Below are 20025 nucleotides of genomic sequence, written 5' to 3'. Positions count from 1 at the left end.
TGAGACGGGTGTCCCCGAAGGAAACGCTAATCAATTGAGAGAGGCCAAGAAGAAGATGCTAAAGACATGGCACTGATCCAACAAGGGGTTGCCGATCAATTGTTTTCAAGAATTGCTGGTACGTCAACTGCTAAAGAAACTTGGGATACCTTGAGAATTGAGTTTCAAGGTGATTCACAAGTAAAATCCGTGAAACTACAAGGTCTGAGAAGGGACTTTGAGAATATCCAGATGAAGAATGGAGAGATGATTGGTGACTATTTTTCAAGAGTCATGAGTATTGTAAGCCAGCAACAGGCTTATGGAGAAGCTGTAACAGATAAGAAAATAGTAGAAAAGGTTTTGAGAAGTCTGTCCCCGAAGTTTGATTACGTGGTACCTTCAATTGAGGTATCATTAGACCTGTCGACTCTAACTCCGGTAAAGTTGATGGGATCTCTTCAGTCCCAAGAAGAGAGGATGTTGGGGATAAATGAAGAAGATAAGGCTGATCTGAAGAATGATGAACAAGCCCTTCAGGCTATGCAAAATGCTAGAAGAAGCCCGGCAGATTGGGGCAGAGGTGGTGGTCAATTTAGAGGCAGAGGTAGAGGAAGATTTGGTGAAAGAGGTCGAGGACCTCAATGCCATCTATATAAAAGATTTGGCCACTACAAGAAAGATTGTTGGTTTAATAAGGAAGAACAACATGCTAACTTGGCTGATCAAGAAGATGAACAGCCTAGGAATGAAGATAAAATGTTGTTTGTGGCTTGTATTGATGGGGGAGATCGGTGCTCTCAAGACTTCATGTTGGTGGCAAACACGGAGTCTCACACAACTAATGCCCCATAGTTCATTGATTCTGGATGTTCGAAACACATGACAAGAGTTAAAGAAGGGTTTGTGAGGTTGGATGAAACAGTTAAACTCCAAATAAATCTGGGTGATAAGAAGCAAGTAAAGGTTGAAGGAAAGGGGGACATACGAATCAACACTAGCAGTGGAGATTCAAAAATTTTGTGTGATGTGTACTATGCTCCCAGATTAGAGTATAACCTCTTGAGTATAGGACAACTTATGAGAAGGGGATTTGTACTACACTTTGAGGATGATGAGTGCATCATCACTCACAAGGAAACTCGGACTGAGATGATCAGAGTCAAATTGGCCCCAAACAACATGTTCCTGCTTGATGCGGCTAAAACCAGAGATTATACAAAGCAGTCCAAAGGTGATGAGGTGTCAAGACTATGGCATGCCAGGTATGGACACTTAAATGTTGAAGGACTGAAGTTACTTCATGATAAAGGAATGGTACATGGCCTGCCTCCTATCAGGGGCATACATTATTGTGAAGGGTGCATACTCGGCAAGCAAACAAGGTTGTCATTCCATGTGAACTCTTGGCGAGCTGCTCATAAGTTGGAACTTGTACATTCGGATGTGTGCGGTCCAATGCAGATTCCAAGCCTTGGTGGAAGTAAGTATTTCATACTATTTGTTGATGACTTCTCTCGTATGTGTTGGATATACTTTCTTGAAAGAAAGGCCGAAGCTTTCTCAAAATTTAAAGTTTTTAAAGCCATGATTGAAAAGCAAAGTGGTAATCAAATTAAGGTGCTAAGAACTGATAGGGGTGGGGAGTATTGTTCAAATGAGTTCAACTCATTTTGTGAACTCAATGGGATAAAAAGGGAATTAATGGCTCCTTACACTTCTGAACAAAATGGCATCTCTGAAAGGAGGAATATGACCGTTCTAAATCTGACAAGGAGCATGTTAAGGGCAAAACATTTGCCCAATTATTTTTTGGCAGAGGCTGCAGCCACTGCAGTCCTCATTCTTAACATGTCTCCGACTAAATCCCTTGATGATAAAACACCCTTTGAAGTGTGGATGAATAGAAAGCCAATTGTCCACAACATGAGGGTGTTCGGCTGTATTGCATACGATCTACTTCCTGCTCAGATGAGAAGAAAGTTGGATCAAAGGTCTGAGAAAAATATTTTTATCGGGTATTCAAGTCAGTCTAAGGCTTTCAGGTTGTATAATCCCATTACCAAAAAGATAAGTACCAGAAGAGATGTAGAATTTGTTGGAGAAGAACAATGGGATTGGAAGGGTAAAACTGATAATGAGTCATATCAGTTGGTTGAGGATGACTCAGAAGATTTATCGGATGAGGAGTATGTTGAGCAACCTGCTCATAACTCTGACGCTGGGCCATCTTCTTTTCAAGGTGAGAATCCTTCACCTTCTTTTGTTACACCGTTGATGCAGGGTCCCGAATTGCACCAACAGATACAAGCACTTCACCTTTAAGGGTACGAAACTTAGAAGAGGTTCTGCAATCCTGCCAATTTGCCTTGTCTACCACCGATCCTCAATGTTACAAAGATGCTAGTCAAATGAAAGAGTGGCAGAAGGCAATGAAAGAAGAACTTGATTCGATAAATCACAACAATACTTGGAAGTTAGTTAAACCTCCAAGTCACAGAAACATTATTGGGTGAAGTGGCTCTACAAAACTAAGTTGAATCCTCAAGGGGAAGTGATCAAGTATAAAGCCAAACTTGTGGCTAAAGGCTACACTCAAAAGGAAGGTGTTAACTTTCAAGAGACATTTGCTCCGGTTGCCAGGTTTGAAACTATCCGAATTGTTATTTCTATTGTTGCATGTTTGGGCTGGTCTCTATTTCAGCTTGACGTGAAGTCAGCTTTCCTAAATGGAGAGCTTAAAGAAGAGATCTTTGTGGAACAGCCGGAAGGTTATGAGATAGAAGGGAAAGAAAATCATGTATATGTCTTGCTTAAAGCCTTGTACGGCTTAAAGCAGGCCCTGGGCCTGGTATGCAAAGATTGATACCTATTTTGTGTCTCATGGGTATCAAAGAAGTGAGAATGAGCCGACTCTATACACCAAAAGAACTAGTGCAGGTAATGTTATCTATGTGTGTATCTATGTAGATGACATTATTTACACTAGTTCTTGTTCCATGTTGGCTAATGATTTCAAACAAGGCATGATGACTACTTTCGAGATGACCGATTTGGGGTTGCTTAATTACTTCCTGGGCCTAGAAGTGAAGCAAACAAGACGAGGGGTATTTGTGTCTCAAGAAAAGTATACTGCAGAATTTCTAAAGAAGTATGGGCTTGAATCAGCTAATGTAGAAAGTACTCCTATGAATTCTCAAGAAAAGCTGCAACTTGATGATGGGGCAGATAAGGTTAATTCTACTATGTATCGAAGCATGGTTGGTGGTCTAATGTACTTGACTCACACTAGACCTGACATTACGTTTGCTGTAAGTTATGTCTCAAGATTTATGCAGTCTTCATCCAAATTGCATATGGGTGTTGTCAAGGTAATTATGAGGTATTTGGTAGGAACAAAGAAGTTTGGTATATGGTACTGAAGGGCATAAGATAAAAGGGAGATTAAGTTGATTGGAGTACTCCGATAGTGATTGGGTTGGCTGCGTAGATGATAGAAAGAGTGTTTCAGCTCAAGTGTTCTCAATTAGTAATGGTGTGGTAACTTGGAATACAAAGATACAGCCCACAGTTGCATTGTCTAGCACTGAGGCGGAGTATGTAGCAGCCACTAGTGCTACATGTCAAGCTATTTGGATAAGAAGGGTTCTACAAGATCTGGGCTGGGAACAAACAGAGGCTACGGTTGTGTTTTGTGACAAAAAATCCACCATTTGTTTAACTAAAAATCCTGTCTTCCATAGTAGATCAAAACATATTGAGCTGAAATATCATTTCATTCGTGATATGGTGGAACAGGAAGTAGTAAAGTTGGAGCATTGCACCACCAATGATCAATTAGCCAATATCCTAACCAAGGCCTTTCCTCAAGAGAAGTTTGTATTCTTCAAGTATCAACTCGGAGTTATGGAATGTGAATTATGGGGGAGTGTTGGAAATAATTCACATGAGTAATTGGCACGTGCATGGGTTTCTCTCAAGTATATGTTATGAAGTTTAATAAGTCAAGGTTGGATTAGTTGAAGACCTAGTATTTCTGCGTATTATCAGTTCTATTTTGTTTCCTATTTTCTTGTTAGTTTACGTTATGTATTTGGCTGTTTAAGCCTTTGCTATTTTCAGTTTTTATGTACACTGCAAATTTGATTTCAATTGAAAGAGAGAAAACCTTATTTGATTCAATACTTGTTATCTTGTTTGCTCTTGATATCCAACATATAATATACAGCATTATAACGAAATTATGTGGTTCATGCATGATGATAATGAACGTAGAAACTAAATCACTATGTCAATGCTTTTTTTCTTGTTTTTTTATTTTTTTTGTTTTGGACTAGTACTTAATTCTTTTTTTTTAAAGTTCTATACTAAAAGAGTGTTAGAGTAAGCTTTTGAAAATATTTTATTTGTTTTTAAAAAAGAAATAAGTTAGTGAGCCATTTAAAAACGATTCATTTTGAAGCTTTTATAAATAACTTATTAAACTTATTAGCTTTTTATAAATTAATATAAATCCAAGTGTACAATTCATTCAAGCAACATAAAAATACATGGCAAAAGAAATACATGAACACATAAAATAGTCAAACAATGCATTTAATTTATTATTGATATGGAAATATTTTGAATCTTGTACTAATAAATAAGAAATAATCACATTTGATTCAAAATATTTGAATTAATTGTGATTATGTCTTATTAATTTAGCACATATACATACACATACACTTAATCAAGTTACATTTCTCACAATATTACTCACAATATAAATAGTGGCATTGCGGATCATCAAGCAACAGCAGAATAACCATCTTTAATTGGTACTAAAAATGGTAAGATATATGAACAACACACAAATGAGTAAGTCATATTGTCCTTGATTTACACTTAAACTAAGTAGCCTTTCATCTCCTCTTTGCAGGGTTTACTGATGGCTTTCGTGTTGAGCTTTTGTTACATTATATTTATCCCACAAACTGTAAGCGCGGCGATTTTTGATGTCACAGCTTATGGTGCAAAAGGAGATGGGTACACGGATGACACCAACGTAAACCAATTCTGTAAATTAAAGAGAATGTGGTTACGTACATATCATGCAAAATTGAATGTTTTCTAATTTATTGGTTCATGTTTGTAGGCTTTTGTTCGAGCATGGGCTGGTTTATGTAGTGACACGTCACGATACCCAACGTTGGTCATACCACCGGGGAAGACATTTTTAATAGGCCTGATTACGTTCAATGGTTCATGCAGATTCCCAGCGGTGAATGTTGAGGTAAAATGAGCCAATAACTAACATATGTTAAAGGTTGAATCGATATAAAAAGTTAAAAACACAAAACAAATGGTTATGGATCTCCTACGGGTTTAAAGCAATTTTTAAATATTAATTTGCCGCCCCTCAAACATCAAATGGTATTTATTATTCTTAGTTTACATATTGTGCTCTTTTCAGTATGATTTAAAGAATAATGCTTATAATTTTCAATTCAAACTAACACATATTGCTTATTAAAAAGGTAAAGACGATTATGTTTATGATTATTATAAAAGTATGCCTTTTTATTTGTTTTTCGTACATATGCATTTGTAAATGTGGATTTTTATCACTAAAATTCCCTTTCCTAAAGGTATGATTAGGAAACCTAAAAGAAAACTTCATGTGAAAACTTCTTTTAGGGTAATTTTATCTAATAATATACATATTTTTTGGATGAATAGCTTTGGGGTAACATCATTGCACCGAATACACTGAATGGATGGAGAGGTTGTGAAAACAAACCTATTTGGTTGTCTTTCTCTTATGTGCATGGACTCTCAATTTAAGGGCATGGCCAGATCAATGGACGGGGTTCGTTATGGTGGGGAAACAAGGTTAGTTTTTGAATCTTGCTTGAGTGCTATATCAAACAACTTAAAGAGCTTACTAACAGGATTTGTTTACCACTGCAGGATGCTGCCAAAATATGCAAACGCCCAACGGTAAGATGTGTACGTACTTATTATGCATATGTCGAGTTTGAAAACGCTGACATGTAAATGTAAATTGCTTTAGGCTTTACATTTCAATCAATGCAATTGTCTTCGACTGGTTGGGACAACTCATATTGACAGCCCAAGCCTTCATATTAGCATTATTAATAGCCAAAACGTAAATCTTGGATATCTTCAAATTTTAGCGCCCGCGAACAGCCCTAATACTGATGGGATCGATATTTCTTATTCATCAAGCGTACATATCCATGACTCTAACATACAAACCGGTATTTGACTTATACTAACTTCTTAGTTCTTTTAAAATAGTTTTCTTCTATATTGCAATGTTCCAACCATTTCGATACAAATAGGTGATGATTGTGTGGCTATCAACAGTGGGATATATGATCTCAATGTAACGGGGGTGTTCTGCGGACCTGGCCATGGCCTAAGGTATCAGATGATTAATGCTTTTTTCTTATATTGATTGTCACATTTACACAAAGTTCCCGTCTCATAGCCATTTATGTGTTTATGTAGTATTGGAAGCCTTGGGGAAAACGGAGATTATGACACAGTCGAAAAAGTAAACATACGAAACTGTAAACTCACTGGAACCACAAATGGGTTAAGAATCAAGACTGTGGAGGTAAAATTTAATAAATTTTCTATCGTTTTGAACTAACATTTGATCTTTATCGTGTTCTTGCACCGTAGGGTGGAAGTGGCTATGCTAGGGGGATAGTATATGAGGATATTACTATGGTAAACGTACAAAATCCAATCATAATTACTCAGCATTACCACGTTAATACTAAACGTGCTTTTTACCAACCACGAGTAAGTGTCTATGTTTCATCGAGCTATTTTATTATATAGTCCTTTATATATCCTGTTGCCTAATGTATCGCTTGGTTTTCTAAATAGTCAGCACGCTCACGCTCATCTGTGCATGTGTATGATGTGAAATATCTGAATATACATGGGTCCTCGGCGAGAAATCAAGCGATTACGTTCGACTGCAGCGAAAGATTTAAGTGTTATGGAATCTATACAAATCAAGTTGGAATCACTGGTCCGGCGTTTTTTTCTTACTGTAACAATGCTAAAGGGGAATTTGTTTCTACCTACCCAAGTGTTAGATGTACGTACTTAGATAATTAATTATATGCAACCCTAAATATATTGGGACAAGATGTAAACTGTTTTGTTTATCTATAAACACACCTTTTTTATATAATAACTAGGTTATACAGCCCGGGTGTTGCGCTAGGTTTGAGCCTACTGATGAGTAAGAATAGACAAAGCTACAGCCATAAGATTAAGTTTAGCTACAAAAGCATATAATAAGTGTTAACTTCTAGGTACATGATATTGTTGACCTAACACGCTTTTTATCCGAAAGTTGAGTAGATTTGCCAAAGAGTGACTAACTATGTGATTTAAAAATTGGAGCTTTGATTTGGCAGATCATTAGCTTAGGTCATTAGCAATTTGTAGTCTTCTGTTAGTCGGTTGGTGGCGTTGGCCGTTTGTTCTTTTGTCCCCGGTGTTTGAATATGTTCAAGAAAATGCAGCATTATTTATTGTATTAGAAGTCACACAATACTTAATTCGAACATACAAAGTATGAAAATCACATTCAATTATAGTTGTCGCTTTAACCAAAAAAAACACATAATAAGCATTTAGGCATGGCCAGTAAATGGTCAGTTTAGTGTCTCTTATATGCCATGTTCAATGTCAATTCTTATCTGTGGATGGCAGATTGTCCCCAATTAATCCGACATGTAAAAAACTCCATCATACCTCAGGCATAGTTTGCGTTCATTAGCGTCACCCTGAATTGACTCCGACCCCCTAATGATTGATCAAAACATTTTTGAGCTTATTTAAACTTTTTACAAATTTTTTTTCAAACAATTTAAAGATTGAACCATGGACTCACATGCCATACGAACATACAAGCCTTCATATAAAGTGTTTAAGACTTACTTTTTGGCCCCATGTTACGTAGTTCTAATATACCCCTTTTTGTTTGTTAATTATCAAGAATTTTATTGTTGATTTGAATCTTTTAAGCACTTTGCAGTTTTTCTGCTTTAACATTAGCATTTTGATTTTCAATATTTGTATTTTGAAGCAAGAATAATTTTTATGGTGATCAATCATTAACGGACTCGTGTACGACTGACTAATAACATTTTTGCCTTCATTGATATGACTTATTTTGGAGTCGGCAACCGCTTCATAAGAGTATAACCACTAGCATAGGCAGAAATTTAAGTTTAAATCACTATGACACTTATTTATTTGTCAAGCCTATCTACACATCAATCAATGATCTTGATGATTTTTTATCTACTCTTTCCATGTGTTAGGATCATTAAAGACAATTTCTTATCATTTTTCAAAAGTCGGATCAATTTCTCAAAATTTTAGAATTTTTAATTATCCGACTCTCTTTAAACAGGAGCTCCCTTAAACAAGAGAATATCTTTTTAATTTTTTTTTCTTATTTTCTTAAAGAGAATATAAAATATTTTGACTAGTCAAATGACTCATTTTAGTCTTTCTTAAAAAAACTGAAAATATTTTTGATGAGTTATACTTAACTCATTTTCTCCTGCTAAAGATGTGACATATTCAAAAAATATTTACAAATAAGTTAAAAATAAAGATAGAAAAATAAGTTAAAAATAAAGAAAAATAATAAGATAAAATAAAAGGAAATAAAAATAAAGTAAAATAAAATTAAAATAAAATAAAAATAAATAAAGGAAAGCAAACACTACAACAACAAGGCATTTTTAGTACGCACAAAAGCGTCCTAAAATGCTATTTTATAGGACATTTCATTTAATAGGACCAACAAGAAAAGCGTTTCATGTAAAGGGGTCGTAATAAGTCTCGGAACTCAAAAAGCGTCCTGATCTCAAATAAGATTATGAAACCAATTTTATAGTCGTATAATATATCCATTAACAACCCAATTAACACGAAAACCATTCGAGTTGAACAAAAGAAAGACAAGTGGAAGAAAGGGGCAAAGTGGTAGATCTAGGGTTAGGAGGGAGCAGGAACTGGACTGATTTGGGGGGAAGAGAAATGTTGAAATTAAGGAGGGACTGTGTGGGAAAATTTTTAACGAGAAGGTGGGAGAATTTTTAACTTTCACAAAAACAAAATTATGAATTTTTTTTTCATATTATTATTATTATTATTATTATTATTATTATTATTATTATTATTATTATTATTTTTATTATGTTTTTTAGTTTTGGCATGAATTCAACGTAACAAAAACTAACCGAATGTTAATTTTGTTTTTGTTCCTTTATTTATTTATTTTATTTTATTTTTTTATAGTTACGGTACCATGACGGATTATCCACCGAATTTTTCTAGAATTTCCGCATTTTGTTTAACTTTCCATTACCATAACGAAAACCGACCAAATGCTATTTTTTTAGTTCTGGTAATGATGTGCTCAAAACAGTCAATTAAATATTAACTAAATTAAACAAGTAATAAAAATTAGACCTAAGACTCAACTAAACAAAACACCGGCAAGTGAACCGGTCAATTGTACTAAGCTAAGTAAGTCCGGAATATCGAACACACATAACTCTATAAATTACGTTAATTAACTAATTAGACTCGACTTACGACACGACTATTTATTATTAATGTGTTAAGGGGGATTTTAAAACTAATATTAAACTAAGAAAACAAATAAGCAAGTAAACGAGAAACAAGCAGCCAAACACAAGATTAAAACCAAATAGAGAAGGAATCTACCTGGTAAGAATCTCATGCATCAACAATTATCAAGCAATGAACAAATAACATGATTATGGAAACTGATTTCTGAACGTATTCATCTAATAAACCCTAAAGGACCTTGACGGAATCAAACGAAATCCCAAAGAAAAGTTATTAGATTATTAAGCAATCAGTATTATTGATTTCCGCAAAGTCATCAATTAGGGTTAATTAATAGTATCTAAAGCAAGCAATCTCACGAAACGCTAAACCCTATATAACTTGATAAATTAAACATGACATCATGAACAAGGATCGACACAATAAGCAAGAATATTGTCACTAACTATCCTAGCATGCAATTGACCATGAGCAACTCCTCACCTTACAGCTATCAGAATTTAGCAAAACATTCAAAATCCTAATCAACAATTAACAAGCTTCTATGATCTAATAGGCCTATTCAACCATAATAATTAAAACACCAAGTAAAGATTAAACATGAACCTTAATATCTAAAGAACACAATCAATAGAAAACAAGATCCATGTGAAGCAATAGTTAAATAATCAACCAAGATAATAAATAACGCATCATGAAAACAAAACCAAGTCTTTTACTATTAATAAAACGAAACCATAATCAAACAATTGTTTAAAGAAAGAATTAAGCGTCAAACATGTTCATCAAACCTAGGTAGACATGAAGTCTAGCCTAGAATCATTATTAAAAACAATCCCAAACAAAGAAAACAAAAGAGATTCATGATAAATAAGAAGAACGAAGAAAGTAGAGCGATATAACCCGTAAGACTCCTTTCTTGATCGATTAAATGGAAGCTCCCTGATCCCTTAATGATTCCTATCTTCAAAACAACTACCTTGAAAACCTTCTCAAAATCGGCTGCCACAATGCTTAGATTCAGCTAGGAATGCAACCCCCTTTATATAAAACGAGAAACGGGCTTGGGCTTTGCAAAAACGAGTGATCAGGAAGGCCTAGGCGCCGCGCGACGGGAATGGCCTCTAGCCTTCGCGCGTGGCGGCGCCCTCCAAAGGGAATTTTCGTTTTTTGCTTTTTATTTATTATTTAATCATGTTAGATCCCTTTCTTAAACTCCAAATAACGATGAGAAACTTCTAGAACTTCTTTTCCTTGACTCCAAAGCCACCATCTACATGAAAACAAATTGAAACTCGAAGTGAACTAATCATGTAGTCACTGACGAGTAAAACGAACATAAACTTCGCATGAAATGATAGAAAGAATTAAGTAAAACATGCAAGACATCAAAAGAGTTAAAACACGATAAATATATAAAACTTGACTCAAAACCTAAATTAATAAAAGATAAACAAAACACGAATCAAACCGAACTCAAAACATTAAAGAAACAACTTTACACGGGATTCAAGATGTATAAATAGATGTATATCAAATATCCCCACACTTACTCTTTTTTCGTCCCTGAAAAAGTCTTATGCAGTTGGATCTCGGAAAATTTCAGGCTAACAAACATATAGGTTAATTTTAAAACTTAGAAGAACGCAAAAACCGCGATCACCGATATTGTTGTCCACTTAAACCCATGCCTTCATCTTTACCGGGACAAATAAGATCCGACAATAATATTGCTCAGTGGTTTACACAATTAAGACCCGCTTATTTTCAGCTTTTACCGGACCAGACCACCCCAACTTGACTTATACCTCAAAATTAGCAGATTTAAAACTTTTGTTGCTCTATTTTTTCATGAATAGTTAAGACAATCAAGGGTATTGTTTATCCACCTAAGGTTAAGCATCAAAGTCTACCAAGCAACCATTAGATATTATTAAGGTTAATTAATTTATAGCTAGTGTTCCCTACAACATGACATACCCCCGTTATTAAGCAATACACCGAATCATTACCATAGGTGAGTATGCAAAATTTCATCTGTAGGGCTTACATGTGGCGTGTCCCTTGTGGCCTGTTTCTTAATGGTAATGAGACGCGAGCAAGGGGACCCCACATGGCTAACAGCGTGGATGATCAAGTTTGTAATGCATTTGTACTTTTGTACTTTTGTGATCATGTTTAAAGACTTATGTGGCAGAAATCTGCGGGTTTGCTCTTTTTTAGCTTAATTTTAAATATTCACAACCCCATTTGAAATTGTGAATACCCAGATGAAGGCATACAGACCCATGGTCTCCGGACCCGGGGCATCCCATCAATACATGATTTAAGGTTATAAAACCATACGCCAATGATGTGTAAAACACTAAAGCTAGCAGTTTAAGATTTATCACAGGCTACACGGCATACTCTAACGTTAAACCTACCTAAGCATCATATGATAACGTATTCAAATTTTTAAACTTTATAATATTTCCACTTTTCATACAAAAAATTGAGGCTTGAGTATGGCCCGACCTTTCATTACTTATCTTACACGGACAAAACGCTTTACCCACAAGAGTTTTGCGACCCATTTTATCAAATTGCCCTTTCATTTTCAAGGCTGAGCCTACCGACACATCCCGAGTTAAGTGCGCTTTCTTATATTTATCTCATATTATTAGTAGTTTGAAAAACCAATTTTCGATAAATATCATCATCTCCCACTTTAACGCAAAAAACTAATTTCAAGGGACATTTTTAAACATTTTTCAATTTTTTTTAAATTTCTTTATTTTTTTCATTTTTTTTTATTTTTCTTAATTTAAAGCAAAATTAAACTAAAGCAAAATTAAACTACGACTCAAATATCTTATCCCCACACTTAAATTATACATTGTTCTCAATGCAAGGATAATGATGACTTAAAATAAAAATAAAGTCGGACTACAAAAAAAAACTAAAATCCTAAACACTAAAAACATAATAACAAATTAAAAAGTTAACAAGCTAGATAATGAAAAAGACTTAGCTGGTAATATGCGAATGAAACATGATGCCAAAGTCTTCTTTCCATGAATGCCCTGTAACTACGAACGTGCTCAACAAATGGTAACTCCTTCTCTCACGAACGTAAGCGGCAAAACAAAACAAACATATCTAAAAGTGTATCTTATCAAACGTGATAGATATTATGCATTCAAAGTGCTTCACCAATTCACAAATAAAACATGAATAATCAGGAGCAAATAATAATAAACATAAAGTATACGGCTCCACTGCTACTCCATCCCCACACTTGTCTTTTACATTAGATTCTTCATTGGGGATCGTCTCTCTAGCTCGTTCAATCTCCAAACTAGCAAAACTCAAAAACACAAAACAGAGTCGAACTACAAAAAACTACGTTAGTGACTCAAAGAAAGAGAAAATAGAAATCAAAATAAAATAAAGTATACAAACTCTACACTTTAGTTTTCACTCAAGAACCCATGTTATACGAATCACGTGGCGGACCGAGTGGAGCTTCCTCCACCTCGGTCTCCACCTCGGTAGAACTCCGATGCCCTCAAAGATACCGAATCACGATCCAACCATTCATCAATCTTGGTCTTCTTCTTTTTAACTCCACGAACCTTTTCAATCTTTCGCTTACCACCACTTCTCTCTCCAATAAATTTTACCATTACCCAAAAACTAGAAACCTTTCGCTCCTTTTTCACACTAAAACTGACCGAACGGGAATCGTCAAGACTAGGACCCATACCCGAGATAAATGATTCTATCGAGTAAACTGGATGACATGGATCAATAAGACCGTCTTGACCACTCGGATGTGTCATGGACTTAGCCAAATAAATGGCACTATCATCACCGGCTCTAAGAGTTATCTTACCTTCAAACATATCAATGACCGCCCTAGCGGTACGTAAGAATTGACGACCCAAAATGATAGGAACTCTCTCGTCGGCCTCCATATCTAAAACGACAAAATCTGTGGGAAAAACAAAATTATCTACTTTAACGAGCAATTTTCCACGACACCCCTCGGATACTTAACGGAACGATCGGCTAAAGACAACGCCATACGAGTAGGAGTGAGCTCTCCTAGGCCTAGCTTTTCATACAAAGAATATGACATGAGGTTTATACTAGCTCCAAGATCGGCCAATGCTTGACATGTCGTATCACTTCCGAAAAGGCATGGAATGGTAAAAACGCCGGGGTCGGGTAATTTCTCCGGTACTTTATTAAGAACTACCGCAGAACACTCTCCATTTAGCGGTACAGTCGACAGCTCCTCCAACTTATCCTTTCTTTTAAGAAGGTCTTTCAAAAATTTGGCGTATTTAGGCATATGTTGGAGGACTTCGACGAACGGGAGGTTAACACTTAATTGGCTAAATAAGAAAATTCCCGTAATCTTTAGTATACTGTTGATGCTGTAGACGAGCGGGATACGGGACATAAGCAGGGTTAATGATGTGTGGTGGTGGCCGGACTCCAACCGGCTTCTTTTCAACTAGTGGCTCAATAATCGGTGTTGTAACTTGTGACTTACCCGAAGCCTCTACCTCTATCTCCTCATCTACCAATTCATCATCCCCATCTTTCCCAATTACTCTACTAACTACCTCCGGACCAAAAACCCTACCATTACGAGTGGAGATGGCTTTCAATTGAGCAGCCGGATTAGGTTGAGGAATACCCGAAAACTAACCTGGAGGCCTTTCTTCTAAACGACGAGCAATATCAACAACAGTTCTTTGAATATCGAGAATAGAAGATTGTTGATTCTTGAAAAGCAAATCGTGTTCGGCAAACTTTTTTTGTGTAACTTGATCTCTCTCCAGGATTTGCTTCATCATCTCTTCCAAACGCCCAATTCCACTGTTCGAATCCTGCGCATTATTTTGAACATTAGTATTATTGGTATTATCATCATTAATATACTGACCTTGTCCTGAAGCATAAGAATTTTGAAATCCGGGTGGTGCGCCTGACGGACGCCAATTAGAATTATTCTGATTCGGGTTCTTGTAGGTGTTCCAACTCTGATTGTTGCTATTGTTGTAATTGTTGGAAAACCTATTCTGACCAGCAACAAAATCGACCTGTTGTTTCATCATCGGGCAGTCCAAAGTACCATGTCCACCTCTACAAAACTCGCACCTGTCCACCTTGGCCTTCAGCTCCTTAACCTCTCAAGTTAGTGATTCCAAAGCAGGTGCCACACTAGTATCCAGATTAACCTGGTGTACACCTCGAGCGGATGAGGATGTACTGCTAACGGGAGTGGAATTCCCGCGATGTGGCACTTTGGCAAGGTCCGATTGAGCGAAGCTCTCAAACATCTCGTTACACTCGGTGACATTTTTCCTTGCCTGTAAACTTCCTCCCGTGGCCGCGTCGAATCAAACTTGGGTTTCGTAGTTCAGTCCGTTGTAAAATTTCTCCACGAGAGCCCATGGTGTGAGACCATTCTGTGAGCAACGAGCTAGCATGTTCTGAAAACGTTCCCAAGCATGAAAATATTGCTCCCCCGGTTCCATGTGAAAAGAATGAATTTGATCACGAAGAGCAGCCGCTTTAGCAGAGGAGAAAACTTATTGATAAAAGCTGAGCGTAACGCCTCCCAAGTAGTGAACGTGCCAGGTGGCTGCGTGTCAAGCCAAGTAGCTGCTTTACCTGCAAGTGAAAACGGGAAAAAAATGTAAGAAAATAGCATCTTCGGTAGCACCTTGTAAATTAAAAGTTTTAAGAACGCAGTAAAGTCGGTTAATATGAGTCGGTGCATCCTCGTCATCACGCCCATTAAACTGATTGGTTTGAACGATGTTGTTCATGACGTATGACGGAATTTGCCACGAGTTGGGGTTTTCGATCTGGGGAACGACGATGCATGACTGTTTCCGGTTAAGCCATCGAAGGCTTGAGCAGCAATTGTCCTATTGTCGGCCATTTGATCTTGACGTCTTGGACTTTCGGGTGGTGAACTGTGCGGAGATGACTTTTGTGACGAACTAGCCTCAGACTTCAACGGAGAAGATCCAAGATTATCTAGCGGTGGTCCTTGCGAACGAAGATGTGGCATAAACCTGAAAAACGCAAAAGACTAAGTGAGTAGACTCGAATACCTAAAAATAAACTAAAACTTAAATTAGACTCCTACGACTCAAACAAAAATAAAACAAATAGTACGTATGTAGCAGATAAGTCCAAGTAAAGCTAATAACACAATTGCTAAGAGTCCCAGCAACGGCGCCAAAAACTTGATGTGCTCAAAACAGTCAATTAAATATTAACTAAATTAAACAAGTAATAAAAACTACACCTAAGACTCAACTAAACAAAACACCGGCAAGTGAACCGGTCAATTGTACTAAGCTAAGTAAGTCCGGAATATCGAACCCAGAGGACTCTATAAATTACGTTAATTAACTAATTAGACTCGACTTACGACACGACTATTTATTATTAATGTTTTAAGGGGGATTTTAAAACTAATATTAAACTAAGAAAACAAATAAGCAAGTAAACGTAAAACAAGCAACCAAACACAAGATCAAAACCAAATAGAGAAGGAATCTACCTAGGTAAGAATCCCATGCATCAACAATCATCAAGCAATGGACAAATAACATGATTATGGAAACTGATTTCTGAACGTATTCATCTAATAAACCCTAAAGGACCCTTGACCGAATCAAACGAAATCCCAAAGAAAAGTTATTAGATTATTAAGCAATCAGTATTATTGATTTCCGCAAAGTCATCAATTAGGGTTAATTAATAGTATCTAAAGCAAGCAATCTCACGAAATACTAAACCCTAGATAACTTGATAAATTAAACATGACATCATGAATAAGGATCGACACAATAAGCAAGAATATTGTCACTAACTATCCTAGCATGCAATTGACCATGAGCAACTCCTCACCTTACAGCTATCAGAATTTAGCAAAACATTCAAAATCCTAATCAACAATTAACAAGCTTCTATGATCTAATAGGCCTATTCAACCATAATAATCAAAACACCAAGTAAAGATTAAACATGAACCCTAATATCTAAAGAACACAATCAATATAAAACAAGATACATGTGAAGCAATAGTTAAATAATCAACCAAGATAACAAATACTTATACGCATCATGAAAACAAAACCAAGTCTTTTACTATTAATAAAACGAAACCATAATCAAACAATTGTCCAAAGAAAGAATTAGGCGTCAAACATGTTCATCAAACCTAGGTAGACATGAAGTCTAGCCTAGAATCATTATTAAAAATAATCCTAAACAAAGAAAACAAAAGAGATTCATGATAAATAAGAAGAACGAAGAAAGTAGAGCGATATAACCCGTAAGACTCCTTTCTTGATCGATTAAATGGAAGCTCCCTGATCCCTTAATGATTCCTATCTTCAAAACAACTATCTTGAAAACCTTCTCAAAATCGGCTGCCACAATGCTTAGATTCAGCTAGGAATGCAACCCCCTTTATATAAAACGAGAAACGGGCTTGGGCTTTGCAAAAACGAGTGATCAGGAAGGCCTAGGCGCCGCGCGACGGGAATGGCCTCTAGCCTTCGCGCGTGGCGGCGCCCTCCAAAGGGAATTTTCGTTTTTTGCTTTTTATTTATTTTTTAATCATGTTAGATCCCTTTCTTGAACTCCAAATAACGATGAGAAACTTCTAGAACTTCTTTTCCTTGACTCCAAAGCCACCATCTACGTGAAAACAAATCGAAACTCTAAGTGAACTAATCATGTAGTCATTGACGAGTAAAACGAACATAAACTTCGCATGAAACGATAGAAAGAATTAAGTAAAACATGCAAGACAACAAAAGAGTTAAAACATGATAAATATATAAAAGTTGACTCAAAACCTAAATTAATAAAAGATAAACAAAACACGAATCAAACCGAACTCAAAACATTAAAGAAACACAACTTTACATGGGATTCAAGATGTATAAATAGATGTATATCAGGTACTATAAGGAACATGACGAAAACCGACTGAATTCTCCTAGACTCACCGCGTTTTATTTTAGTTCCAATACCGTAACGAAAACCGAATGACTGCTGATGTTGTTTTTTTGGTTCCAGTACAGTAAAAAACATGGCGAAAACCGACCGAGTTCGCGTAAACTCAACATCCGGGATCGATAACGAGGATTTATCACTGACCGTGTTATACCTACCGACGCCACACCATTGGTCCACCCTAACTTTATAATTTTTTTTGCTTTATTTCTTGTCTTAGTTTTGGTATAATAACACACGTCACCAAAAACTGCTGAATTCGTGTCGACTTACCCCATCGACCAGGTTTTACCATTGCTTGGGTTTTACCAACCTGCCTGGCGCTATGCGCCGGGAAGAACACTAGTTATATAATATAACCAGTTTTTATCCCCACTGAACGAGATTGTTTTACATTATTCGTTTATAATATTTATATTTTTTTTGTATTTTAATTTTATTTATTGTAAGAAAATTGATACTATACTTAAGAATTCGTCGATGAAAGAGTATCACAAATAATTGAGATATTATAACTCGATTTAAAAGTTATTTTGGTTGGGTGAGACCTATGACCTGTTATTTTTTTTTACTATAAAATTGTTTCTTAATTATAAATAATATATTGTTTTCAAAAAAATGGAAACTATATTTATTATATCCCTATCTTATAGGATTTTCTTATCTAATATTTTGTGATACTAATTTTTAATTTAATGAGATGTTATAACTCGTTTAAGGGTTATTTGGGTTTGGTGAGACTCATACCTGTGAACTCTGGTCAAATGCATGAGAATGCCTCTATTTACAAATAACGCAATATGGTAGCTTCGAAAAAAATTGTAAGGATGTTTCGTTTATATATATTTAAGATAATGTTTATTATAATTGTTATCAGTTTAACTGTAATTTTTATTTTTACATCTACTTATTTAATCTACAAAGTTTTTTGGAGACTGAATATTAGTTTTGAATTCGGTCCCTTACAAGATTTTAGAGACTGAATTTAAGTCTTTAAAACTTTCCTTAAAATGGTAGAAATTACACTAAATAATTAAAGACTTAAAACTAGTCCTTGATCCTTTAATATACAAATTGCGTGAAAGACTGATATCAGTCCCTAATTTAATCCATTGGAAATATTTATGACTAACTTTCATTCTCTGATACATTTCTTCCATGTCAGAAACTGAAGATCAATCTCCATACATTTGTGTTATTTTTCATTACGTATTTAAAACTGAAATTCAGTCGCCGTTAAGTTTCCCTCCAAAAACTTATATTGGCTAGACGTACTTGTGACTGAATTTTAGTATCAAATACGGTGCCATAGTATTAGCGACTAATCATCTTTCGCTAATATCAGTCACATAAAAATCAGTCTTTAATATTTATAGCAACTGAAAAATCGGTCCCAAATATCATGCATTTGGGACTGATCTCCTAGTCTATGATACTTTAGTCTCTAATGGTCACTTTTTTTTTGTAGTGGACGACGGTTTTCTTCCGACCGAAGCATTGAACGGAGTTTGGAACAGCTGCCGCCATGGAACTACGGTTATTGAATTAAAAATAAATACTCGGTAAGTAAATCTTTTGGTCCCTGACGCAGTGTTGTAAAAATCATTAGTCAGTCGCTAGTCGGACGATGGGGTGGGAACTAAAACCAGATGTTTTATGACTAAAATATCAAATGTCCTATTACGGTGTATTATAATAACATCACAATGATTATGCGTCTTATAAAGGTTAAAGTTATATGACCATGGTGTAAAATGTCCTATTAAGTTATGTTCTTATATGACTTCGACTGGAAAGGGTCTTATAACACCAAACATTTATGACTTAACTATAAAGTGTCTTATTAAGTTATGTTATAATAAGACCTCCAGTGATAAAGTGTCCTATTAGATTACCACATAATGGGACACCAACAACTACATGTCTTATAGATTACTTTATTAAGATTTACATTTTAAGTTTCTTATTAAGTTATATGATAATACGACCCCAAAGAATCATCCATCCTATTAAATAACTTTTAGGACACCAGTTCTGTAGCGTATATTGTAAAAGAACCCAAAATGTTCATTTGTCCTATTAAATAGATTTAGGACCCTATTTTACAAGCATCCCATACAAAAGGTCCTAAAAAGCCCTTTTTATTGTAGTGAAAATTAAGTAAAATAAAACAAAAATACATAATTTTGAACAAACGAGATCATGCCCAATGACTCAGCAAGATACAAAAATCGAGCACGATCAAAAGCTTCTATAAACAGGTATGCAAAGTTGTAATTAGTGTGGACCCTTTCAATAGTGACAAGTTTTCGGTCATAACAATCACGAATTAAGTACATTCAGATGTCAATGTGTTTTGTCTTT

At 35.6% G+C, this 20025-nt stretch overlaps 1 protein-coding gene and 1 pseudogene across 1 annotated transcript; both read left to right on the top strand.

The window, feature by feature from the left end:
* The first annotated feature begins 66 nt into the window (after positions 1 to 66).
* LOC143626983 (uncharacterized) lies at positions 67 to 834 on the top strand. Its single transcript, XM_077096893.1, has one exon. It carries the CDS (start codon positions 67 to 69, stop codon positions 832 to 834), a length of 768 nt encoding a protein of 255 aa, XP_076953008.1.
* Positions 835 to 4886: 4052 nt separating this feature from the next.
* On the top strand, positions 4887 to 7250 carry LOC143626982 (putative polygalacturonase At3g15720; annotated as a pseudogene).
* Positions 7251 to 20025: the final 12775 nt, after the last annotated feature.

The sequence above is a fragment of the Bidens hawaiensis genome, unplaced genomic scaffold (assembly GCF_021521415.1).
Source record: "Bidens hawaiensis isolate Kalapana, Puna unplaced genomic scaffold, B.hawaiensis_p1.1 tig00004551_1, whole genome shotgun sequence".
NCBI classification, from domain to species: domain Eukaryota; kingdom Viridiplantae; phylum Streptophyta; class Magnoliopsida; order Asterales; family Asteraceae; genus Bidens; species Bidens hawaiensis.
This window is presented reverse-complemented; position numbering and strand designations above follow the sequence as displayed.